The sequence below is a fragment of the Corapipo altera genome, unplaced genomic scaffold (assembly GCF_003945725.1).
Source record: "Corapipo altera isolate COAL_440 unplaced genomic scaffold, ASM394572v1 1, whole genome shotgun sequence".
NCBI classification, from domain to species: domain Eukaryota; kingdom Metazoa; phylum Chordata; class Aves; order Passeriformes; family Pipridae; genus Corapipo; species Corapipo altera.
The window spans coordinates 40,145,183-40,173,013 of record NW_020884873.1 but is presented as its reverse complement, the minus strand read 5'-3'; the positions used below and the strand labels follow the sequence as shown (position 1 = coordinate 40,173,013).

Below are 27,831 nucleotides of genomic sequence, written 5' to 3'. Positions count from 1 at the left end.
ATCCATCCTTATTAGGCAAATTGCAACTGGCTTCATATCAGCAGACAGATGGCCACCAGTTGTGTAGCAACACCAGCTTTAGGATTTAAATATTACCTTACTATTTAAAGGAACTTTACTTTGAGAAGGGAAAGGATTCTCTCTTGCAGTTTAGGGAAAAAAGAGCTTTTAACTTTACATAATAGTTTAAAATAAAAAAAGAAAATATTAATTTTTGGCATGGTTCTTAATATAGTGCATTTCATAATACTTTATGACTTGCCCACTGTAAAAGCTACTTTTTCCTGCCTTTAGGTATAACCATGAGAGAGATGTAATATTCTAAGTATTTCTAAGAAGACATTTCTAATGGAAACTCTTTTTACACATAGACTTTCTTCATCATCTCACCATAAAAGTGTTGAATTTGAATCTTGCAAATCTACTGAAACAATGTCTTATTTGTAAATCTTAAGATTGTTTTGGAAGGGTGCATAGTACAATGAATCAGATAAAAGCAAAAGATTAGATAAATGGAGAATCCGATCATTAATGTTTCTAATGCTACCTTATGCCTTGTCTTTGCTTACTAGAAAAGATGATTTTATCAGGGTCTCTGGGACATTCAGATTTTAAGTGAAACTGATTGTTTTTTTAATGTAGAGTCACACCAATTTTCCAGGATTATTCTTGAAGAAATGATATACCTATAGGTATGTAACCACATTTTTTCCTGGACAGCAGATTGCTTCCACTTTTATTTGAACATGCATGCAATGATTCATGCACTCATGTGCTCCCAAATTTATTGTTACATTTTCCTCCCTATAAGAGCAAAAGCTGGTTTCCCAATGAAGATACAAGCTTGGACAAAATGAAAATAAGTGGTATGATTTATATAGGAAATTATAGAGTTTGGAGCTGTACAATTTGTTAGGCTGGGATTTGTTGAGTCTAAAGATGCCAGTCATTTTTACTCTAAGTAATTGCACTTTATAGACAGATTATTACAGTATATTAAAAAGGATCAAAAATTAAAATGGTCAGGCACAACAAGAAAGCTGTGGATTACATGCCTTTTCAGCAAAATTAATGTTAAATGAAAAGACAAAAAGTGAAAGTGACTTCTACTTAGTTCTTGGTGTTTGTGAAAGATGAATTGCTTTTTAATTCACAGATGGAACAGCATTTCTAAATTATCCTAAAAATAGTATCTCCTTGAAGAGATGAATATCACTGTTAAACAGAGAGCTCTCTGATGCATGAACAGTGATAGCTGCCTTGCTATGCAGTCTAATCTTTGCAAAAAGCTGAAGCTTCCCCAGCTGAGGAACTTTGAGGACCTTTACTGGATCCTCTGAACAGTATCAACAGTACCAACCTTTCTACAGTCTTTAGTGCATTAGGTCCTATTATTCTTTTAAAAATGTTACAACTTCTGTAGATATCAAGAATGGTGACTTATTAGATGGAATTTTTAAAAAAAAATTTTTTTGGACGGGAGAGGGGTGAATTTTAGGGTAGGTTAATGACTTAGTACAAACATAGTAAACACTTGAAAATCTGAGGTTACTTTTAGTACATGCCATTCTTTGATTTTCAGTTGGAAAGTCTATAATATTCTAGGAACTGTATCTTCGTCACTTGTTCCAATTAGTTGTAAAAGTCTCAGTTGTTGATCTGCTTGATCATTGTTGTTGTTTTCACAGAAATAGTGCCCTGAATCCTTTTAACCTGCCTTAAGATCTCCTTCTGAAGGCTTATTTCTCAAGATAATATTCAAGTTGACTTTCATTTTTCCCTTGGGCAAGTCTGAGATGGTGCCAAGTGACTGCTGATCAGATTATTCAGTTTTCCTTGCCTCAGTCTGCTTCTAAGGAGAGTAGTGACTCTTCCAAAATAACATACACAGCCAGTATAGATTCTTCTATAATTCATAAAACAGTATAAAGTGCAAGGAAATTATATTAAAGATAATTATTTTCAGAGAATATATTCATTAACTATCTGCAGAAACAGAGCTTGAGCATAAATCTTTCAGTATAACCACTTCTTTTTTTCTCTGTTTTTCTTGTTTGTTTTGTTTGGGTTTTTTTCTATTTCAAAGTGAAAATATAAAGCTCTAGTTTATTTAAATCTAACAAATGCTGTGAAAAATGAAAATTGTAATCACTATTATCTTAATAGAAGCATATATTACATTTATAACCATAAATGACTTAATTAACATTACATGTTAATTAACATTACATGTTAATTAACCTGGAGTAAAACTAGGCTCCATTGTCAACTAGGAACCTGACCGTGACTTTATCCTGTATCTAAAAATAAAACAAAATATACCGTTATTACCCCTATCTTTTTTCATGAGAAAATCAGCTATTTCTTATGTTGGAAAAGCTCTTGATGAATTTTGTGTATGATACTTTTTTTACTATCCATGCATCCTGGATAGTAAAATCAGTATGTAGGCTGGATACACAGAATCCTCTAAAAGCAGACAAAACTCAAACTTTCTCTAGCACACCAGCTTCTGATATTTTCCAGCAATTATTTCTGCATCTCACGATTGCATCTCTGGCAGTGAATCCTCAATATATTTATTCTTCACTGGCTGCAGATTGCTCAGGCTTCACACAAAAGATCCAATCTTAAAGTACTTTTAGATGAAGTTCTTTTGACTGTGAGTAGTATAGAGTGACTGACTCGTTTCAGATGTGGTCCCATAGAGAAAACATGGCATATCTACTGCATGGGAAGTGGAATCTAAAAAAGAAAACCTCAGAATTGAGGTCAACTTGAGAGTTTTTTAAAAAAGAGAAAATTCTATGATTAAATGCTAGCCAACAAATGTTTGGGTTTAATGTGTTATGCTTGAATTCTGAAATTAATATTTTTAATCTATCTTTGCATCATTGATTTTTTTTTTTTTTTAATATTTTAGTTTTTGGTGGCAGTATGTTGCCATGGTTAGAACAGAAGCAGTGTACAACAATGCCTCTGTGATGGCCGAAATGAGGTGATTTCTTCCTCTGAGCTTTGCAGCTTACTGAGCAAACCATTTTAAAGCAGCAAGACTAGATATAATAAATGTCTTATTTAGTCAGGTTTTGCTACATTTTATCAGAATACCCCAAGGAACTTTGTCTTTACTATTCTTATATTCCCTTACTTTCAGAACTGTCATGTAATAGCAATATGGTATTTAACAATAATAAATAACATACGTAACAATAATAAATAACAAACATAATAATGATATTTAACAAATTGCATTTGGAACCTGATTCCAGTCAAGGTCACTAAGATTATAAACCCTGTAACCTATGATTTGTAATCAACCTGCAGTTATTACTGCTCTCCTTTAGCGTTGCAGTATAAAAAGAAGGACTTCTGAGAATTTTCTAAGGAAAACCCTCCCCACATCTTATTCATTAAACTGGGAAATGCAATATCAGTTACTGTATTCTGGTCCTGGTCTGGTGAAGGGAGCTTTGCTGTTGTCCTCTCTAAATATAGTACCAAGTAATTTAGGAAGTGAATGTAATGTCAGATGATGTCTTGCATTTATTTCCAGCATATCTTTTGAACAGATGGATTTTACTGGAGAACATTACATGATTTCGAAGTCAATATAGAAACCCAGATGTTTTTAATCTAATTGTAAACCTTGAACAGAGACACCCAAATTAATAGCACAGTTGCCTAGACTCCCTCTACAGTCAAGGGAGAACAATGGAGGAAACTGATACAGTTTACCTCTGGTCTACATCACTGTGTCAAGGTCCTGTCTTTCCACTGGTCATCTATAGAGCTTAGTATGATTTTCATTTTAGGCTATTGAGTTAGGTCAGAGAATCCAAGCTTGCTGAATTTCTTATGAGATTTCAAGAGTATGTGGAGAGAGGATCTAATAAACAGAGAATTCAATCAGTCTTCATTTAACCTCAAGTCTTATACATAAATGTTTTCTCAAACTCAGTTTTATAATTTTAATTTACTAAATTTAGTATGTATTTTAAAGTTCTCCAAATAAACTTATTACCTTAAGAGTAATTACTGCTCTCTCACATTTGTGTTTTGGACATCAGAGCACTTCAGCACAAAGCATTAATTGCCAGGTTAAATCAATCTTTTTCTGATATATCACTCCAGGACTTTTATTATCTTAATTTGGGACTATTAAAACCTCTAAGGTAATTGATTTATTATCTCTCCTGCATGCAAGTGCCTCTTTTTTTAGGCCAGAGAGATGTTTAGGTTGGTAGTCTCTTTAAAAAATGCAAGATTGCAGCATGTATTCCAAATGCAGAGAAATTACTTGAAATTGTTCTCTGCTGATGGCCATGGAACTTTTCCTACGTAAAGACAAGTATCCTTGAATGAGGAAAAAATGCAATACTATAAGCCAAGGACAGTAGTACTAAAAATCTTTGAATCTCCTACTTCATCCACCCAAAGAGCTCTGCATAAGGGCCTGCATATGATTCCTTTTGTGAGTATTTGTCCATATGCTTCAGTAGACAATGAATCATACAACAAGGTTAAATCCAGTGTCCATTGAAACAAATGCAATTATATCCCTTAAATCTAATAAGCTCTGTGTTAGGCTTGTAAATTTTACAGTAGTCTGCAGTATATTCTAATAGCTGTCTGAGTCTAATGCCTGTGAGGCAATTGACTGCTCACTACTCGTATTTTGTCTTACACAAATGAACAGGAGATTCAGAAATTTCAGAAAGAGCAAGTGTTCCTCCTTGTTTGCATAAGGCTTTGTTCTGTTTGATAAACAAGTTAGTTCTCTAAACAAGTCTCTCAGGTCAGTAGCACTTTTTAATGCTGAAAAGAATTTTTTTAGTAGCATTCACATTTTTGTAGTAGAAATATAAATATTTGAGCTTTGGGATTTTTTCCCTTTGGAAAACTTAGAATTCCTCTTAATATTTTCCTTCTCTTTTTCCCCTATGAGTAGGAGCATACTTACATAGCAATTCAGTACGTACCACGAAAAACAGTACCTGTGTAATAGCAACATTCATAAATCTATGTATTTGCGTCAAGATCTCTTGTTTTTCAGATAAGTCATGACAAGCTGTGGGATTGTTACGTTATGCCTATTGGAAGTAATAGTTCTCATCAAAAGCAAAATGTAGTACAATATTAGACTGTCATCTACTTATATCAGATCAATAATACTGTTAAGACTTGTTGCTTACACTGCTCTATAAATTAATATTTGAAACCTGCAAGATTCAAAAGTTGAAGTTTAACATACATATATATTACAATCTTCCATAAATCTGTCATTGTTTTCTTTTTTTATTTTTAATCTCTCATTTTACAGAAGAAATTAAATAAATCTTAGTGTAGAATTCAGATGTCCTTATACATGAAGAATAGCACAGGTTTACAGGAATAGTTCTTTCGAATTTACGGTAACTAGCTTTCGAGTTACTAATCAGTTTGAGGAAAGGTTCCAGACTCCAGTCAATATTTAAATTACACGTGAAAATAAGACATTAAGAAATTCGCAGCTCATTGTGGCTTTTCATATACAACATGTATCGTTACTTTAAAAAACACATATATATACCTATTTATATATGTAAAATTGACTCTGTGTGGCTTTGTAGCTTTACTTTCTCTAGGAAACCCAATGACAAGAACTAGTCATTTAAAAAGCCTTAAACACTATTATCACAACCAAGAAATTACAAAAAAATTTCCAGGCTTAACTTCTACCACTGACCTGAGTTTGTTTAATAAAGACACTTTTATTTTTATTTTGGCATTTAATATTAATTTTATTTATTGTCATCTAACTGACTTTCTGTAGAATAGGAAAAAAATATTGTTAGCAAAAATAATTTTGATGGGTTTGTTAACAAACATTTTCAAACACTTTTCACTTGTCCTATTTATGAAAAATAAAGTGCACTTCATATTTATGAATATCTTTTTTAAAGACAGTTTTTATACCACACTTTGAAGGCTGATAAGTTTTAAGAACCTTTCCTGTAATCCTTGCCATACTCTTAAAATGGCAAAACAAAACAAAAACTCACACCCAAGCTTTCCCTATGGGTGAGATGTCATGAGAAACATGTTGATTCCTGAGTGATAGAATGTGACACACTCCAAATCCCAAAAGAATTTTACACAAAACTGTCATAGCTCATCATGTTAGTGTCTCTGTCAAACAGAGGAAAATTAAAGCTTCATGAGCAGTTGGTTACCTTTTCTGTTCAATTTATGGCTCTCTTACATTGTAACAGTGGCATTCGATAATGGAGAAGTTGGAGGACACAGAGTAAGTAATTAATGATTTTCTAGTGTTCAGTGAGATGATGCCAACATGTCAGAAACTATGAGGGAAAAGGAAGGAAAATGTACTTGTGATAACAGAAATTTTAACTTTATTTTTTTAGGAGAATAATAAAAATGTCACTATTTATTGCTCAACAGGGCCCATGTATCAAGCATAAATTTATGTGACAGGCTGTCATGTAAACACTGTTTCTAACATGGCTTTAGGATCCAATCACAAGTTATTTATAAGCTATCATTTTTAATTACTTACAAATAGTTCTAATGAACATGGTTCAGAATTTTGATATTTTAAACTCTTCTCAAAAACCTCATTAAATAAGGATTAATTTTGACATGGTTATAAGTAAGAAATCTCAAACGATAATCATCAAATAGGCTCAACCTTGTTTGTGTAGCAGCAATAAAATTGGTTAAAGTAAGATGTAATTTGAATTGATAGAGATTCTGATATCTTTATTAGTAGCTTCATGTCTATAATGCTCAACAAAAGGAACATTTTACATGTGTTTTGTCTTTATGTAAATGAATATGGATAAAGTACTAAGGAATGGTAAGTGGATACCGAACTTTTTTTTGATCATCATAGTTTTGAGAAAGATGTTGACTTTAAAAAAAAGTCTCATCTATGTATGTATATTTTGAAGTACACTCTGTCTAGCATTTTCATCAGCTCAAGGGCTTGGTTTAGCATTTTCAGGAATGCATATAAGTGATTAAGGAGTGTTGATAACAATACCATAGTACAGGATAGTAAGAACTTTAAATAAACATAGAGTCATAGGGGCTGGGCATGAATATGTTTTACTTAACAGAACTGGAATGTATTATAACCTTGACATTTGAAAACCAAAAAGCATTGAACTTCTTTTAATCACTAAAGCTAATAACTGAGGCCCACTGAAATATTCTTTCTAAGAATAAACCTTTTATTATTTTCCTTTTCTGTTATGTTTTCTGAACAGTTATAGTATATAAAATACATATTGTACAAATTTCATGTATATTTTACCTCTATTTTGAGGAGAATCTCAAATTCTCTTTAAAATGCCTTACTCTTTATGATTTAAAAGATGACCATAACAATTTGGGGTTTTTTTGCAATCAGACAGGTGACATGGCTTTCTAGATGAAATTTGAAAAAGTAACAAGGGAGATAAGGCATGCCCCATTAATCTCAATTAAAACCTAATCTAGGGTGGTGTTCTGTGGCCAGAGAATCAAATATTTGTTCAGATGCCACAGATGCCAGAGAATTAAATATTTGTTCAGATTTTTTTTTTGGAGAATTCACATTTGGCTGAACTTGGAAACTAATCTCTCTTGAAAATTTTTTCTGTGTCTCTTGTTGTCCACATTATGCTTGTGATTATGCTTTGCTCTCGAGCCTTCCCCATAAAAAACTGTTTGGTGATTTACAGTGGATTCTCTTCCCATTGTGCAATGGAGTTAGGTAGCAGAGAGTCTGGAAGCTGGAGCTGGGTCCTACTGTGCCCAGCAATGGAGGAAGGTTAGTAGTTTCTTATGCCTGGGGAATGCTAGCAGGCAGCAACTAGGATGTCTTGCAGATGAATAATTGAGGCCAGCTGGCACATAGGTGGGAAGGCTAACAAACCTGCCAGAATGGCACCACAGGAGAGGTCACTTAGGAGTCGTAGCCAGACTTAAGAGGGAGGAAAGTCTCAGGATTCTATCCAGATAAAATCTGTACATAAAAAGTACCTTATGCAAATGTGTACTAAAGGGCTTTAGTTTAGCTCTGAATTAATTTCAGCTGAGATCTTGCAGACAGTGTGAAGGAAGATGATGTAAAGTAGTATTCTGAGATTGGAGAGAGAGCTGCTTTGCTGCAGAACATAGCAGGTGCTGCATTGGACTCTGCTGTTGCCATGGATGCTCAAGGTTAGTCTTGCTCAGTATAAATTTCAAGCTCTTGCCCTCTTATTTAATATGTTAGTACTAACTGGGAATGTTTTCTAGTTGCAGCTAATGCTAATGCTCACTGAATTTGTATCATTACTGATATTTGGGGAGGAAGTCTTCTAATTTCAGGATGCTGGTTGTTCAAGTAAATCTAAACTCTCGTAAAAAGTCTCTAGGTAGTATCTACATCTTCCTTTTTTTTTTTTTTTTTTTTTTTGGTTATTCCAATTCTCTTGAAAATCTGGGCCTGCATTTCTTCACATTTCATAAGAACCACATTTTATCATTAGCTACTGACTTCCATCTTCTCACTTGCTGAGTTTGTGGAATCACGATTTTGACCAATGATATATATTTCAGTCATGCTTAAAATCACATCCTCAAGTCTACAAACACAGTGTGGCAGCCTCCGGTTTAAGACTGATTAGCAATTCACATGGGCTAATAGTGCTACCACCAGACTTCTGAGGCCAAGGCAGGTTCAGATTCAGCTCTATCTGTGTGTGGCTCCAGACAGCATGAAAACTTAGGTTACTGTCAGAAATTTGGAATAAAGCATGGAAGCCTTTCTTTGTAGGTTTGGGGGTTTGTCTGTTCAAGAATAATGTGCATTAGATTCATTGAACAAGAAAATAACAAAATATTTTGGAAACAAGAATGGAGAGTTCTTATCAGGCTCAAACTGGGTTGCTTAAGCTGTGCAGCCATGGGAAAACAAACATGCTACAGAGAGGCTGCCAAACATCCGTTGCAAAACAATTGCATCTTTCCATTGCCTTTACCTATAGCTGATGGAAATTTAGTACTCTAGCAAGCTAGAAGATGAACTATCTCATTAAAATATAGAGCACTTTTTTCATCTGCTTTGAGTTCTAAGATCCTGGCGAAGAAAAAACAGCTCAGTAAATATACAGAAATATATTTTCTCCAGAGTAGACTGATGAAAATGTATCAGACTTTGCTGTCTGCACATTTCACTACTGCTGTCTCCTCAGCTAATTTCAGAGACAGTACTTGGATCTTCAGGCATTGTAGCAATGGAAATGCATACACAGTCTGCTGCTGACAAAAATGTGATTTTTTTTGTCACCCAAAACACTGAGGTACAAAATAAGGATTGGATTTGCAGCATATTTTGAATGCAAGTGTGTTATAAAAGTAAGTACTGAAAAGGAATTTTAATCACATTGATTTTCTTACTGGAAGTGAAAGAGCTCCATGTAATGAATTAGTGTTAGTGGTGTTAAGTTTTAACATTTATAACTTTCAGATCCTAAATGTGCTAATTCTTTTTCTGTACTGATGACCTGGCAGTCCTGTGTGGTTATATCTTGCTAAAATAGCTTAATAGCTACATATAATCTGAAAGATGAGTAATTTAAAGAGTTAATAAATCTAGATCATCAGCTCACTGGAAATTTATTTATTTTATTTTACTTAATTTTAATAATGTGCTGAAGTGTATTACTTGAATATTTAAAGTTCAGTACATGCTTTGATGAACTATGGCTTGATTATGACTATGAGAGAATATGTTATTAAACATGCAGGCAGCTGAATTCATTAGTCTTTACTACTTTCTTGCTTATCATGTATGGCTTTGGAGCAAATTTTAATTCTTCCTTGAGATAAATGTAGATCTTGATGGTAAAGTAGTGGATTAAATTGTGTCTATTGGGTTTGTGTGGCCAGGTTCTGCTTGGGGGGAGGGTGGGACAGTACGGGGGCACTTCTGTGAGAAGCTGTGTGAGGATGGCTAGAGCTCTTCTAAAACGGTAAATTTCATCGAGATAGCTATCCCCTATGTCCAATAGAGCCAATGCCAGTCAGCTCCAAGATGGACTTGTCTCACATTGGAAAAGTTTGTGGAAGATTGTCTCCCATGGGAGGGACCTCACACTGGAGCTGGGGAATAGTATGAGTAGTTCTCCTCCTGAGGAAGAAGGAACAGCAGAGACAATGTGTGATGAACTGACTGGAGCCCACATTCCTGATTCCCCTGCACTGGTGTGGGGGGAGGAGGGAGAGAATTTGTGAGTGACACTGAGCCCAGAAAGAAGGGAGGGGTGGGGGAAAGGTGCTTTCAAGATTTGGTTTTATTTCTCAATACCCTTTCCTGATTTTATTGGAAATAAGTCAGTTTCCCCAGGCTGACTGTTTTGCCTATGATGGTAACTGCTGAGCAATCTCTCCCTGTCCTTGTCCTGACCCACGAGCCTCTTGTTATATTTTCTCTCCCCTGTCCAGCTAAGGAGGGGATTGATAGAGAGGCTTTGAAGGGCAAGAAGAATAGCAAACGTCCCAAAGAGAGGAATGGGAGAATTCTAGTTGTCTACAAAACTGTTTTTCCTATGTCCTAGTGAATCTTAGTCAAATTTTATGTTCCTTTGGAAGGTGTAGCACAGGACTTTGAAGAAGCCTGTGCCCTTCTGAATGAGGAAGCACAGTGGCCAGTAGAGGTTTCCTAGAATATCTCAAATGGCAGAAGGTAGTGCCTCTCTTTAAGCCATTTAACTGGACCTCTAAGACAAGGATCAGGGAGCTCATATATAGGCTCCTGCCATTCTTCCTTGTTTTTCTGATATCCCCATAACTAAAGGGAGCTGACTGCCTGTCCCCTACCCCTCCTCTCAATCAGTCTGCTGGGACTGTTGGTGCACAGGACAGGCCTGGGGACTTGATCTGTCGTGTTACTGCTCTATAAAACTGCCTTCTCCATAAACACGGTTGTTCCCTTACTGAGGGAGTTTTCTGTGGAGAATTAAAGTCATTTCACATGTGATATGTGCAATCCTTTTAGATTCAGAATTGAGTGAAGGAGTTGCAATAGGATTTGCTTAAGGATATATCTTGATAAGGATATATATCTTGTTATACTTCTGATTTATTTTTGTGAAACCTGTTTTCCTCTGCAAAACCTGTTATGCCATTATCTTAAGCTAATCAAGAGTGAACTAAAGAAAAAAAAAGTGAATGCGAAGAGGATTAGTTATGTAGGATGTGGAAATTATATTCATAAGTATATAGTGTCAATTATTTAATCATAATTTCTGTTATGAAGTGAAAGTGTAGCTATATGATTTGAATTATACCAAGAAGCCTTGTATTTTGACAAATGTCACAGTATTGTATAAAAACAGAATGCTAAATAATTGTAAGGTTGACTAAGAAATATATTAGTGGTTTTGGGAGGGTTTTTTTCCAAGTAAAGGCTGGCTTTTGTACATTTAATCTACTTCTTCATAATTTTAACAAAAATACAGAATAAATCAGATAAAAACAAGAGAGAAAGTATATAATATTCTTACATTCATAACTATTATTATAGCTAGATGGGGGAGAAAAATATTTGTATATATTAGAAGTATTTATGTGAGGTTTTTGTTCCAGTAAATCAGCTTAGGGAGATTACATATACAGAATTATCTTGATGAAATTTACCACTTTAGATGAGCTCTAGCCATCCTCACACAAGGAGCTCTATTAAAAAATCTTTTATAATTTTAATAACATATCATGCAGCTATTTAATGACATTTTGATATCCCAACTGCTCATTGAATATTTACTCCCCATTGCTTTTCACAGCTTATATTGCCAACAGCATGTTTTCTGTAAGTCAAACTGTTTCTGTATGCCATTTTAGAAGAAAATATAGGCAAGCCTCACAGTAGGATTTTTTAAAAATATTTGGTTAAGTGGAATACTCTATTGAGCAGTCTTCTTTTTAAGGTAAGAGGAAATCAAATTGCAACAACTTCATTTCTATCAGAATAAAACTAAAACTGAAAGATGTGATAAAACCTGTAGAAGCACTGAGCAGGCTGACAGATCTGTTTGCTTAACACACAAGCTATTGTCACTAAAAATCTCTGAAGAGTTCTCCTAACTTTAGAAAAGGCTTGCTTTGCCCAGTAACAGTTGTACTATTATAAGCTCTTGTACCATTTTGTTTTAATTAAGAGGTAATTTCTCACCTATTCCCTTGAATTAACTTTTCTTGCTACTGCTGGCATTCTTTATTTTGTCTTTTTTTTTTTCTTTCTTCCCTCAGCATTTGATAATTACTGTAACATGCCCTTGACTGACTAACAGGTATCTGCCAAGGAAAATTTAAGATAATGGACTTTCCCATGTCTGGGATTTGCTGCTCCCAATGCTCTCCCATCACAGTTCTCACTGATGGAGTCTCTCAGACTGGAGCTGCTCCTAATAGACAAGGCACCCACAAAATGAGGTGTTCTCCATGACATTGTGTAGTGTTGGTATTTCTTTAAGTTCATAAATAGCCCTGATTTTTGACCCATGAGATCAGGTACTTTCCTGAGCTTTTAAAAAGTGTATGAAGAATATAAATTAAATGCAAGAGAGAACTAGCATAAGGCTTTTATGCATGTCACTTTTCTTGAAGAAGAATTTGAGTGTATCCAGAAACTGAAGCCTATTGTTTCCTTCTACAGTAGGACTCCTTTCTTTCTTTAGTTATCTTGAATGAGTCTGAAATGTCATTTCTCCCAGCTTCCATGCATATGATCCCTGGAACAGTTGTGGAATTCCACAGAAATTGGGTGAAATTTCACCTGTCAGCTTGTTTGCTCAGCTTTGCAAGACTAACCACTCATCATTAAGGGTTGCTTTATCTATGAGAGTGTGGTGGAAGCAGAGCAGAAACACACCAGGGCTCTCCCATGTATTGCACAGAGCATCACAGTGAATCTCCCCAGCCAGAGCACTGCTGGGATTTTGAAGTCTGGCTCTCCTGGAAGCTCAGAGAACTGCAGAGAAGGGATAACAGAGCAGAAGGCATGATTGCCTCTGCTTGAGCACCAGCCTGTGGGGATGAGTTGGGTCTGTGGAGGACCAATGTAGTGGGAGGAAGAGTTGAGACCCTGGGTAGTTTGTGAGGTTTTGGAGCCACTTCATCACTCCTTCCCCTGTATGTATCACATACACCTCTGCGTTTGCCAAAGCTTTAAACTGAAACTAAATTAATGACACACAACAGTAGCAAACTGGAAATCAACTGAATTTGTAATATATAGTAATTCTGTGTAGTGCCCTAATTGTTTAGTCAAGAAAGACAATGCACATAATCAATATCAGTGTAGTAAGCTGAAAAATGTCACTAAGTCTGACATTCTTCTGACTGTTGTCACTGATACAATATGTTGTTGAATAGGAATTTGTATTGAGGGCTTTTATGTAGTCTTGAATAATTAATATGCATAGATTCTGGAATTAGCTAATATTTTCTAGGTGAAGATAATAAATGTGTTTTAATAATTGTTTCCTACCACTTGATTTATCAATTCTTAAAATATTGAATTGCAAATATATAACAGCTTTTTATGTGGGGCTCTTTCATGAGAGCTGTTAGTACATTTTGTTTTTCTGTTGAGTTATGTGACTTAGTGACAATCCTATTTAGTCTGGGAACTTTGTGCGTCACCCAGTGAAATATTAAAAAGCTTTTAACTTTTAAATGGTATTTATGTATATGTAGCGTGCAAAGCACATCATACTGTGCACTAAGCAAATTCTTTCACCATTTTTATTACTAGAAATCTAAAATAAATAAGAGATTGGTTTGTAAATCCTTTGGAAGACCTATTTAGCATAATGGTACTTTTAATCATAAGCAAGAAAGAATATTTACTAAGATTGCTATACTTACTGAAGAAAAAAGAATAGTAGTGCAATGTAATATGCTAATCTCTATTTTAAAAAACAGAAAAAATCTGGGAAGTATTGAAGAAGTTAATTAACTATAGTGTCCTTTTCGGTAATATATCCATGACAATTCCAAGAAAATACATTGAGATAGAATTCAGCTCATGAAATTCTTGTACCAAGACTGTTACTGTTTAATTTAATCAATGGTATTGACAGCTGATTTCTTCAGGAGTTGAATAAAAGATACACTATTTTATACTGAATTCATTTAAATCTGCACTACTCTTATGAATTTAAATTATGGTTCAACATTAACTAGTCTTTGTCTGCATATCTAACTGTAGAAAAATCTCATATGTGAAATATATTCTATTTTCAGTGCCTTTTTCCTACCTTTTCCACTTTTGCAACTTTAGGCTTAACATAAGCATGTAGACTTGATAGAAAAATGAGAATGCAACTCAATTATTTTGGTATTTAGTACATTTTCTTTCAGTTCAATCAATAACCTGAGTTTTTATTACGATGCAGTGACTGCTCACCTCTTCTGATATGAATAGCTTAAATTGCAAAACCATATTGGATTGGAGCAGTCACATTTGTTATACTAATTTCAGACAGCTACTCTGTGCTAACATGGAAATTTTATTCATTCTGGGAATCAACCATTGAATTTGAAATATATTTCTTTCTTTTACATGTTATTTTGTGATTGTCTGCACATATATGTGAAATTTGCATCATATATGAGTGTCTATTTTCACTGTTTAAAACTTTCCTAAAAATAAAATAATTGTCATTTACATGCGTTCAGATTTTTAAAAAATATTTTCTATCTAAATAAGTTCTAAATTTGATAACTAACAAGAGCCTTTATTGATTATATACTAGCACTCTGAAAGAAAGCACATATGGGATGTTTTATCTGTAGCTGGAGCTGCTGCTTCAACTATCAAACTAATGGAACTATAATAGAACACTTAGTAAGAAAATTAGTGGGCTGCATTCTTTTCTTTGTTACTAGACCTGCATGGCTCCATTAGGTCTGATTTGTTCAGTTAGAAGAAGAAAGAACTACGAATATGCCAGCACTTTGCTATGTATTATCACTCTTGGTGTATTCGTGAGCTACTTGGTACCTCGTTATGTCAACCTTCAGTGAGATGATATATTAACATGTGTCGTGGTATGGTTTTATTTACAAAATAATCTATTGATTCTCATATTTGTGTTATTCTTAGACTGATAAAAGAAGGAGGTGGAGGATATTTGTTTCTTCTGCCATTGTTCATTATCCCAGATACTTCTACCAGAGATATTGGTTTCTCTGGGATTTTATTGTAATCCACAGGATTTTATTTTTATTGAACCCTTTTCCTGCTACTGCACTTGACAGTACTTGTTTCAAAATTCAACTATGTACAAAAAATGAAATGTAATAGCAATTGTGTTTACTTTCTATTAAAGTATGGATTTTTTTAAGAGACTAATTTACTGGGACAATTCTCTGCGAGACGGTTTTACAGCTACAATCTAATATCAAAACCCAGTGCCACAACCTTTCTTAAAGACAAGCAATCTAATTTGACACAGATAGCTATCCCATGCTATATATTTTTGTTAGAGTCATAGCTGAAATACTGCATAGTTGCCTAAGTGTTTCTATCTTGAGGACTTCTTTGAGGTTTTGGGGACTGAAATATTCTAGAACTGTTTCTCACCTTTCTCATTAACCTGATCCATTTACACAGTTTTCAATATCCATGCAAATTTGTCATTCCAATTCTTTCAGGATATCAGTATAGTCAAACTGCAGCTGACTGACTGATGGGAGATAGGTGGCATTGCATTCCATAAAGCTAAGATGATCCCAGTTTGGGGGCAAGAAACTGGAATGCTTTATTGGACTTACAGGATCATATTTAAAGAGTTTAGGGTCTACATATTCAACAGGGGGTTGTAACTATTACAACTTGTCACAAAGAGGGGGTTTCAGGGAATGACATAAGGGAAAAACCCAGGTTAATAAATTTGGGTCTTGCACATACATCATAGGGGAAAACCCATTTTATATTGGGGGAATTCGGGTTTACAGAATGCAAGGATCCAGGGAACACAAAGGGAGAGATAAGGTACAATATGTCTTCTGCACAGGTTTGATGAGATCAGGGTATGGTTTCTCTGGGCTTGGGCAGGACAGTCCAAACCCATGACATCAATGGATCCTTGTCTGGACTCTAGATAGAGGTTTTTCCGCAGTATCTGTTAACCCAAGGCTTTTGTTTAAACCTAGGAGTTTTCTTTTTCTCATTTCCAAATTTTGGAATCCAGAATAACAGGGCTATGAACTACTAGATTTGAAAAATTTCATTAAAGCTCTGTGCTTGCTCAAATCGTGCCATCTCTAAATCTCCCGGGATTTCTCCATATTAGAGAATTTTTCACCTAATATGTATTGGCACATTTCAGAACCTCTGTGGGGAGTAACAACTACCCAGCCAGTACAATGTGGTCTGAATAGACCTCTAATGCTACAGAATTACTCTCGCCCATCCCCGATGACCTTGTGTTGCGAAACAGAAAATTTGAAAAGAAAATTTTGAATACGGCTGATGTTCCATAGTGCTTACCATATAAAAGGCTATATATAAGCTTATTTACTAAGCTCAGTACAGGTAATGAGAATGTATTCCTTCAGAGAATAGGAAGTATATTTTGAAACACTGTATTTTTATGTATTATCTCTTTTTGGTTTGAGAACATTTTAATTTTTTGTGTTTCTATGTTTGTTATTGGACACAGCATTTGGCCCGTGCAATATTGCTAGAATAGAACTCAGCTTAAGATACTAAAGCAAAAGTTTCTCTACAAAACCAGAGGCTGATATATGCCTTTTAAATTGTAATTTTCTGTCTGTTGATGAAATTTCTCAAGTACACAGGTACTATTACTTGTAGCACTTGTAGTTTTGTTTTGTTTCTAGTTTGGTAGCTGTTATTTATTCTCTTTCAGTGGTATTGTAGGGGATTTGCACAGTTTAAATATTTATTAATGAGACCAGAAGATGGGGGTATAGAAAGGAATATTAACATTTTTCTAGGCTTAAATATGATGAAACAAGATGATTTGTCAGATAGTATTTCTTCGTCTTCAGAAGTAGATTCATATTCAAGTACTTATTCTAGTACACCCTCAGAGAGGATTTTCATGTTGATCCAAAGACCAAATAGAGGTCTTTGCCAACCTAAGTAGTATTTGATTCTGTGATTCTATAGTTATTACCTTCAATTAGCAAACTGACCAGTTAGGAAGTCTGACTTTAGAAAAAGTTTTAGAGGCTTGGGTTTTTTGATTCTGCATTGCTGTTTCTCAGATTATATTAAGTGGTGCTATTCTTCCTTGTTGCAGTGTTGTTACAGAATTTGAAATCTTGGCTGTTTGAACTAGAGTGAAATCAAGAAGGTTTAAGGAAAAAAGAAGCAAGGAGAAATCTGTGGGGAATTCTGTGAACTCACAACTAGGAGCTGCAGTGCTTGAATTTCGAATTTTGGGTAGACCTTACATGCTTGGGGAAAGCCGAATATCCTTGTTAGGATCATATCCTTATCTAGACTTTTCCTTTTCTTGAGATCCAAACCGAACACCTGTATTTCCATAGAAATTTTGATGTGCTCCACTGCATGCTACATATATGCAGGATTCTTATCCAGTCTGAACGCTGCTTTTCCCATTGTGGTGTACTTTCGTACCGGGGAAGTGAAAGTACTGTAAGTCTCTAATAAAGCTGCATTTATCCCAATCTGTTAGGACAGAATGAGCAAGATTGTTGTAAATACCACTGCAGGTAGCACTATCAATCTTAGACTTGTCTTTTCCTATGCAGTGCCAAAACTAATCAGTCTCCATAGAACTAACATACTAAGAACAACAGACTCTGAGGAAATATGCTTTTATCACAATAACAGTTTAAAACAGCATTATTAATTCAAAACTTACTTTGTAGATTAAATTACTGTGTTAACAGAATGACTTCTCAGTTATTCAATTTAATATTCAAAGGTTATTTAAAACAAACAAACCTAAAAGGCTTAGGGGCAATAATATTCAATATATTGCCTTGTTGCCACAGCAAGAATAACAAATAGATCATAATGTAGAAGTAATCCCCAACTATTTAGATTGCTGGCATCTCCTACTCATGTCTATAAATGAAATATGTTCCTCAAAGGATTTGTGCCTGTAAAATACTGATTTTCCTTATAGTTAAGACAGTGTTTCAAGGGGGTAAACTTATTTTTTTACTTAAAGGAAGCAAATAATGTCTGTAAGGGAAGTGATTAATTAATAGTTTATTTCAGTACTTCACTGTTACAACAGAAAGTGTAGCCTCTCAGTTCATCCTTTGTCCATATCTAACCTTGATTAGGGTAAACCTGTTAACAAAGGCAGGTTATTCTCTGCAAACAATTCTGTTCTTCCTCAGTGAAATTCATGGCTGGTATGGTAAGTAAAGAATAATAATAGGCAATGGAAAAAAGTTATTAAGGTTGTTTGCAGAATTCAAACATAAAGGTGCTTTTAAAGAGAATCTATAAGTTACTATAAAAGAAGTCCTATAGAATCAGTGTAATTTGTTATTTAGTAAAGGCTTCCATCACCCAAAAATATCTGTTTTTCCTTTTTAACTCTAGTCATGTTGTCCTGTAAATCAGGTGTTATAGGAAGGAGATTTCTTTATTAGTTTCACGGTAGATGATGGTCAATAGTAGTAATCCTCTGGGCAAAATTATTCCCAGCCTGAACTTAAAACAAGTTTTGATTCATTTATTATATTCTCAGTCTGCTTGCAGACCTCCTGCTGACATCAGTAACAAGCAATGTACTGAGAAAAACACAGAGCTTTGAAAATGAGATGTTATTTGTGTTTGAAAAGAGTATTTTAACATTTTTCTCTGTACTAATGCTGTCATATTTTACATGCAGCAGTGGGATTTGCTGTGGTTTTATATTTTGGCACCAGCCTGTAATGTGTGTGCTATCATGCTGTATATTCAAGGAAAAAACATGGTAATATTACATTTGCAGCCTACTTTTTGGGCTAATTAAGACAAAAGGTGTTGTGAATTTCATAAATATTAACCAAACTACACAGAAGTATGTCAGGATATAAAAAATTGTTGCTCAATCCTATTGAAAAAGCATTGTCACTTAGCAGCCTGTCCTTTGCTTAAATGTAGGAAAAAAAGCTGCAATGAATCTGGGAAACAAGTGGTCCCTGCAAGGGATCAAACGAGAAATATGATCCTAGATTGCAATTTCCATGATCTACTTCAGATTCTTTTAGATATCATGGGTTATTAAGTAACCAAATTATATTCAAGTAATTCAGCACCTGCTTCATCAAGCTACAGAATATGGAATTAGATATATACCACTTCAGCTTCACTGATTTGATTATGTAGTAGAGAGAAACTGGTGAATATACATTAATCCTGTGAAATTAAATCAAAAAAATTAGCTGAAGATATTCCTAGGAGACCATTTGGTATCTATTTGCATAAAATGCTGAGTTACCCGCTTACTAAAATCACTTTTTTTTTTTTAATGAGAAATGGAATGGAAGAGAAGAACTGAGTTTACAAAAAAAGAGCCAATAACAGATCATTAAAGCATAAGAATAAAACAAGTATATTTTTTTCCCTCTGTGGTTCCTAATATGGAGTATAGAGACTATACTGTTACTTTGTTCTCTTGATCCAGAATAACTAATACCCAAAAGCTTTAAGGATTATAGAATGCCTCTCCTGTTTCTCTTGAAAATGAAAAAAATTCCTATTTCTTCTTTGTTGAAGACAGTGCATTTCAGCAAACTGTTTTGAAAAAAGAAATTGTCACTGAAGAAGTTTTCTTTTCCCCTCATTACATTCATGAGAGAGGACTCAGTTCTCTGCTTTATATTTTCCCATTACTCTAACAATCATCACATGCTTAGTACTTTTTACGTTTTAATTTATTTGCATTGTGTAATAATCTCTCTGGTTTATATTTTGGTTACAGGTTTCTCTTGGACTTCTGCATGCTCGAGCTACTCATATTCTCTGGCCTCCACAACGCTGGCAGAAGTTACAGCCAATGCTACCTCCAGAGCGCAAACCGCTGCACAGAGAGCAGGAGTGAGCTAAATGTTCTGACAGGACAACATTGACATAAGTTTAACCAGGAAGAGTTGCAATGGCTATACCACCACCTCTAAGAGCTTTGCCAAGTGTGCTTTGATATTGGGTATCATATCAGCAAATACATGTGACATATTACAATTCCACCTTAAGTGTAAAGTTCTTCAAGGGGGTTTTGTTTGTTTGTTCTGTTGTTTGGTGTATTTTTAAAATCTCAGACATTGTATGTTAATTTGGTTTGAAATAACTGGTTGTAGAAGGTTAACTGAAGGTTTACCAGTTTGAAATAACTGGTTGTTCATTTTTTTCTGAGAGCAGTAAAAAGCTTAACTTATGCCTATGCCTGTGCTTCTCTGGATAAGAAACTATTAAAACCTACAATAAAATATTTTGATCTTTTACTTTGAACTTGTTTCTTTTGTAACTGAATAGAACCTTTATTAATATAATTGATTGTACATGAAAAAACAAACCACTCAAAACTTCATATACTTTGTCCTATAATTTCTAATACTGCAGAATCAGTACTTCTGTAGCTGAAAAGTTTTTCAATGCAATTTATGTTTATTATTAAACTGAGTACATGTTGCTTATTTCTAATTTCTTTTTTGAGAGTGTTTTATATAAATATTCCTTGTATATTTTGCTGAAGTAATATTCAGTCAAAATGTACAAACTTTATTACAGTGTCTGAAGGCAATGCTTCATTTGTTTCTTGAGTAAATCTTTGTTGGTATTGATTGCCACATTTCTTTGCAACTATGTAATTAGATGAGATACTGTGCAATTAATGCTATAATATAGAGTTAATATAAATATACTCTGTGAATATGCAGTAAAGCTTCTGCACACTTTATAAGTGAAAAGAACTTGAAAAATGACACATTTTTAGCTGCAGATCAATATAAACCAGCTTATTTTGATAATTATTGAATTTTACTTCAGATAGGCTAGTACTTTAAAAACTTAACAAATTACACAAAAGATCTTTAAACATTTTCAGCTAAAAACATGCAATTATCAGAACATTTTTTAATCAGGCACGATTAAAATAAGTCTATAGCTCTTTGAAGACACATATCTGCCTTATCAGTTAGACAATAGCTTCAATTACTATGAAAACTCTCTATTACTGTCTAACCTCCTTAAATGCTCAAATTCTGTAGACTCTCTGAATGCTTTACTGTCTATGTGTGCCAAGATCTTTGTTTCAAAGAGGTGTTCTGTAGGTCTCTGAACTCATCTTAACTAAAACTAATGCACCTTTTTGGGGTGTTAATTGCAGTAAATTCAGAATTATTCAGGGTTGGAAGGAGAATCTGGGGAACTACAGGCCTGTCAGCCTGACCTTGATGCTGGGGAAGGTTATGGAACAGATTATCTTGAGTGCAATTACATAGCATGTTCAGGACAACTAGAGGATCAGACCCAGCCAGCATGGGTTTAGCAAAGGCAGGTCCTACTTGAAACACGCAATCTCCTTTTACAGTGGGGTGGCCAATCCTAGTGGATGAAGGAAAGGCTGTAAACATTCGTCTGGACTTCAGATCCAGTTCCTGTCTCCCAGAGCATTCATATGGAGATGCTGTCAGCCCATGGCTTGGGCAGGTACACTCGTCACTGGGTTAAAAACTCGCTGGACATCCTGTGGTGAATGGTGCTACATCCAACTGATGACCAATCACTAGTAGTGTTCCCCAAGGCTCAGTATGGGGGCCAGTCCTGTTTAATGTCTTTATCAATGATCTGGACAAGGGGATCTAGTGTTACCCTTGGTAAGTTTGCAGACGACACCAAGCTGGATGGGATATTGATCTGCTGGAGGGCAGGAAGGCTCTGCAGAGGGATCTGGACAGGTTGGATCAATGGGCTGAGGCCAACAGTATGAGGTTCAACAAAAAGAAGTACTGGGTCTTTTCCTTGGGTCACAACAACCCCATGCAACACTACAGGCTTGGGGAAGAGTGGCTGGAAAGCTGCCCAACAGAAAAGGACCTGATGATGATGGTTGACAGGTGACTGAACATGAACCAGCAGTGTGCCCAAGCGGCCAAGAAGTCCAGTGGCATTCTGACTTGTATCAGAAATAGGGTGCTCAGCAGGACTAGGGAAGTGATTTACCACCTGTGCTCAGCACTGGTGAGGTCACACCTTGAGTACCGGGTCCAGTTCTGGGCCCCTCACTGTGTGAAAAACATTGAGGTGCTGGAGCATGTCCAGAGAGAGCTGAGGAAGGATCTAGAGAGTGAGTCATAGGAGGAGCAGCTGAGGGAGCTGAGGTTGTTTAGCCTGGAGAAAAAGAGGCTGAGTGGGGACCTTATTACTATCTACAACTACTTTCAAAGGAGATTGTAGGAAGGTGGGGATCGGCCTCTTATCCCAGGCCAGGCAACTAGCAACAGGACACAAGGAAATGGCCTCAAGCTGTGCCAGGGGAGGTTCAGGTTGGACATCAGGAAGAATTTTTTCACTGAAAGGATAGTCTACTATTGGAATGGGCTTCTCAGGGAGGTAGTGGAGTCATCATCTCTGAAGGTGTTCAAGAAATGACTGGACATGGCACTTAGTGCTATGGATTAGTTGACAAGGTGATGTTCGGTCGAAGGTTGGACTCAATGATATTGGAGGTCTTTTCCAATCTTAATGATTCTATGATTTTGATTGAAAATAATTCTTTGCAATTTTTTTCCAGATTAATTAAGAAAGCTGAAATGAAGTCAAGAAATTTACTGCAGTCGTAATTAATTTTGGTGATAAAGATGCAAACACACATCCATGAAAGGAGAAAGAAAGAGACAAATGTAAAAAGAAGCAGAACTAAATCAGATTAGATTACTTTTATTTCTTTCATTTATTCAGGTCTTCATTTCCTTTCTTTCCACTAGTTCAGTCCTTCCTTTCTCCTCCTCTTGAGTATCAACTGGGTAGAAGTTTTTACATATATTGACAAATATATGACAAATTGGAAAATTTGGTTTGCTGACAGCACACCTTCATTGGTACCCCATACTGGTACCAGGCACATGGGCCTCCCACTCCTGATCCACTCCAGCCACTGTCATTCAGATCCTCTCTACACATACACACAGCCAGGAAGCTCCACACCCAGAAAAGAATACTAGACATGGAGTTTAATGAGGAGACAAGAGACACTGCAATGATTAGGCTCAAGTGTCAAAAGACCAGCACCTTCTAGGTGTAATTTACTCCCTTCATACTCTTCTCTCTCTATTTTTCCACACTTGACCCTCCTGAAATCACCCCCATTTCACTTACTTTGGTCTCCTAAACATCCCACAAGCATTGCACAATACTGAAATGCTCTTCCCTGCACCCCACAGCAAAACCTGCACCTCTGGGCAATGTCACCAGTCTGTGGGGCAACCCTGACACCCTCCCCACTGATTCCTGGTGTTAGCTGTCTCTCATGGGACTAGTGCAGGGCTTCAGTGCTCCTTCATGGCTGAGGATGAGAGTTTGAGTCTGATGACTCCTGCAATAGTCACAAAGAAGTTAAATCATGATATTTGGCTTTCTGCACCTGCCATTGCTCCTCAGGGCTCCTTTGTCTGCATGGAGACCATACACCTAATCTCATACAGGCCATGAAAGTTTAAATGTCCCAAGTATTCAGCTGTGACATACCTCAAGGAATATTTATTCATTAATATTTGCATACATATATTTATAAATATTTATGAATTTATATGGATATATAGGGTATACATGATGAAATGATGGAATAGAGAATATGCCTATTAAGTCTGAAGATGATTGTAAAGACTGCCATCATTTTAGAGAATGCTATTAGAGTGCAGTGATCTGAATTCAAGCAGAGAGTCTGGGGGAATGATTACCTGTACACATGCTGGATTAAGTTAATAGAAAATTTAGATGTTACAGTGGATTGTAGTTGAGCATGAATCAGTAATATGCTGTTATGAATACATACTTTGTAAAGAGCAGTACAGACTGTAAACCTAGGAAACAATATTCCTTCATTCATGTACTATATGATTCTAGAGAAACTTGAAAAATATGACCTATGAGAAATACTGGAAGAACTTAGGTTTATCATTTAGTCATCAGAGTCTGAGACACAGTCTTCAAAATCATGAAGGATTGCTCTGAAGTGGAAGAGAATCATTGGTTCTTCAAGTCCATCATGTGCAGAAGGAGAACTTACAAACTTACAATGAAATGACTGAACTCTTAGGTTAGACATAGAGAAATAAATATTTGAATTATAAAAAAAAAATGAAACATTTGAAATTATTATTTTTTATTGCATGGTTTTAAAACTTTATGTCAGGCCTGTTAGAGACAGAAGGATGGATTAACTAGACCCTGAGACCCCACATCAGCTGTTTTATACATTCTCTGAGTAAGTATTCTGTGATCAGTAAACCTGGTGGTGCCTCTGATGCTGGGCAAGCAGTTATATCGGTATCTACTTCCTTTAGACCAACAATTATGATTCTTTAGAGGCAAGCCTAACTATTACAGCAGCCTCATGTACCACTATCCTGTAATAAGTATCTAAGGAACCTGTTTCCTGTAAAAGAAGCTATTTTTCTACATATTGTCATCAGATTGATGCACGGGATATTTTACATCATCACATGGGTTAGTGAATAGAAACAACTTGATGAAATCATAGGCATAACAGATAATTCGGTATTCAGAGCATAAAGAGCAAACCCATATTACCAAAGCAGAGAAGACCAAGAAATGGCAAAAACACATGAGCAAATATTTAAAGGTATTATTCACTATTGATATATTTGATTTTCAATGAGAAGCCTGTTCTGGAGGTAATGAAATTAGTGGCAAAATTCTCATGGACTCAAGCCATTATAGTTACCTTTCTAAGTCAGAATCTTCCTCTTCAAACCACAGGCCTTCTGGTTTTTGGTCATGGCCTGTATCTGCAATGCAATAGGGAACTGATTTAATGGGAGTTAAATAAAAATGACCACAAGAAAGGAGTAGTACACTAAGAAATGAAAGGATAATGGGATACTTTAAAACTTGATGTATTTTTATGTATGAGGAGTCACATAAAAACCTTTCCTATGGCTCACGAGAAAGAGACTAGAGTGTCAGAATGCACTTGTAGAGCAAGGAGAGATTTTGCAAACTGATCAGTGTTGCAGTCTGAAATTCGGACACCAACAGCAAAGGAACTGCTAAGACTAAACAGGAAACCTTGGGCCACAGAGGCTGGGGAAAAAACCTACCATCTAAAAGACCAGACAAGATCCATTGTCCTGATCTCCCCCAGTAAGATGTAGAGAGACTTTGCATGATGCTATCAGATATCCCATTGTTTTCTCCCTCCCTGTAAAGCTGATCACCCTTCCCCAATGTAAACCTGCTTACTAGAAATATCAAACCTTTTCCCCCAAATGTAAATATTGAATCTGAGAAATGTAAATCCCTTTTTTCCCTTATGTCACCCCTGCTAATGGAAATGCTAATAGATTTTGGAAACCCCTGTTTGGAATAACTCTGCCTCCTCATTTGCATGTAAGCCCCCGAGACCCTTAAATACCACTTGTGTGTTCAATAAACCATTCCAGTTTTTGCCTCTATATCTGGGATCGTGTTAGCTTTATTGGACCATTTCAGATCAGGAAGTGGTATTCTTAGCAGACATGAACAACTGTATCTGAAAGAGTGACAGAGCAAAGCTATGTACCTCAGCAATATCTAAGCATCACACAGAAAAACAAAATATCAATTGAGAAGGTGGATAGCTGTTGTAAGGAATGAATGATAATCTAATGAATCTAAAGATCCTCAATTACGTGCTCAGGATTTCCTATGACAAAGAAACACCATAGTAGAATATGTACTGTTTAATTTCTTCCATCTATTCATCCCTTAAGATGACATACCTAGATGATGTGATGTGAAGACTAGTAATCTGTTATTACACGCACAAAGCACTAGCTGTTCAGGTCTGACACCATTACAAAATAGATAATTTAGTGCCAAATTATCCAAGGAAAAGAAGGTAAAGTCAAGAAAATAGATAGCGCTTTATTAAACAGTTTACACTGCCTGGTTCCTCAAGTATTAACGCTGATGAAATAACAAACCAGACACTATAGATTGCAACTGAGACATATGAACTCAATCTACCACAGTATAGTCAAGTGAAAACAGATATGAGCTCTTGCTATACAGAAGTTCATTTTCACATATCTTTTCCACTCCTTTAGATTTGTTTACCACACAGATCAGAGAGAGCTCTGAACAAACACTTCCAGCATATTACAAGTAGGACAGCTGTCAGGTGCATCATTCTGTAGTTGTGTTGCTCAGGAGTCTAGCAGCAGATGAACCTGCGTGCTTTTGTGCAGCTTTGGTGATCCTTTGGTATTTTGCTATAATATGAAGTAATTCTCTCTGGAATACGTTACTATCAGTTCTATTATGATCAAGAAAATTATTACTTTCTTCCTCCCCACACCAACAGGGTCTGTTATTATCATGGTCTATTTAGCATTTTGTCCAAGGTCATATAAGAAACACATGATAGATTTGGAAAAAAACCCCAGAATTTCTCAGATCACAGTCTATCTTCTTATTGGCAAGGCTGTCTGTAATTTCACTGTCATTCATTTTCTTGCACAGTTAATTCACAAATGTACCATTTGTGATATAAAATACAAAACTAAATGAATGAAAAAGATCAGTGAAAATCAAAATTCCAAGTAGAGAGCTTAACCTTCCAACATTACATGGTGAGAGGAAAAGCTAAGTATTTTTAGAGCTGAGGTTTCCTATGGTATTGTAGGCTCATAGAAGATGTAATGAGGCCATAATAGTGGTAAATACTGTTGAAAATGTCCTTCCATAAATATCAAATCTCACCCAAAGACACTGGATTTGTGTAAATAGCATGCAGCAGCCCTTTCTCACCATGCTGTTAAAGCTGTGCTTTGGTGCAGAAATAAACTGAAGTTCTTGAAGAAAGCTAGAGGACAAAGGCTACAAGAAAACCACGTGTCAGTGGCTTAGGGGATAGACTGGGAATCCCAGAGGTAGTAGAGCTGAAATCCTCATCACTGCATCTGTACTCCTTTTCAGTAATTCCTTTGTGTGAATTAAATACTCAGACTATTAAATCTGGTACTACAAGTACAAACTTAATTTCATCTAGCATTTTGCAGTAGTTGTTAATTTTAAAACATATCGTGTTCTAGCAGTGCCTCTTATGACCCTGAATGCTGTGGTTTTATTTATTTTTCAGTTCTTGAAATAAAAGATAAACCATAAGCAGGTTTATGCAACTGCTCCTCAAGAGACTTTTAAGCAGAACATCACACAGAAAATATTGCCAATACTCAAACTATGTCATATCTAAAGATCTTCTTGATTGAAATTATTAGCAGTGTTGTTGGATGAGTCGTTCACCTTTGGAACATTTAGTAGTTAAAACCCCAGAAGCACAGAATATGTAAAAAATTGAGGATCTATATCTGAATATCAGGTTATCCTGGTCATACAGGGACAAAAGCTTTAATTTTTAAAAAATATTTATTTTGTGATAACTTGGAACAAAATTAACCCACCGTATCATGTACTATCTTCCTCATCCCGCTCACAAATGTCTCAGCATTTTATTTAACATCTAACCTTTTCTCATATCCTTCTATTAAATGTTGAAATTGAATTTTACATCCTTTGGGAGCTAAATGTAACACCCTCATATTTTTTTCTTATACACATTTCAATTAATAAAT

At 35.5% G+C, this 27,831-nt stretch overlaps 1 protein-coding gene across 1 annotated transcript in view; it reads left to right on the top strand.

Annotated features, from left to right (window-relative positions):
- Nucleotides 1-20,478, top strand: part of IMMP2L (inner mitochondrial membrane peptidase subunit 2) — a 414,095-nt gene extending 393,617 nt beyond the window's left edge. The window contains exon 6 of the mRNA XM_027658231.1: nucleotides 19,959-20,478. Within this exon, the coding sequence (XP_027514032.1) occupies nucleotides 19,959-20,078 (120 nt within the window). The 3' untranslated portion in view covers nucleotides 20,079-20,478. The remainder of the gene's footprint in view (nucleotides 1-19,958) is intronic.
- The last annotated feature ends 7,353 nt before the right edge of the window (nucleotides 20,479-27,831 follow it).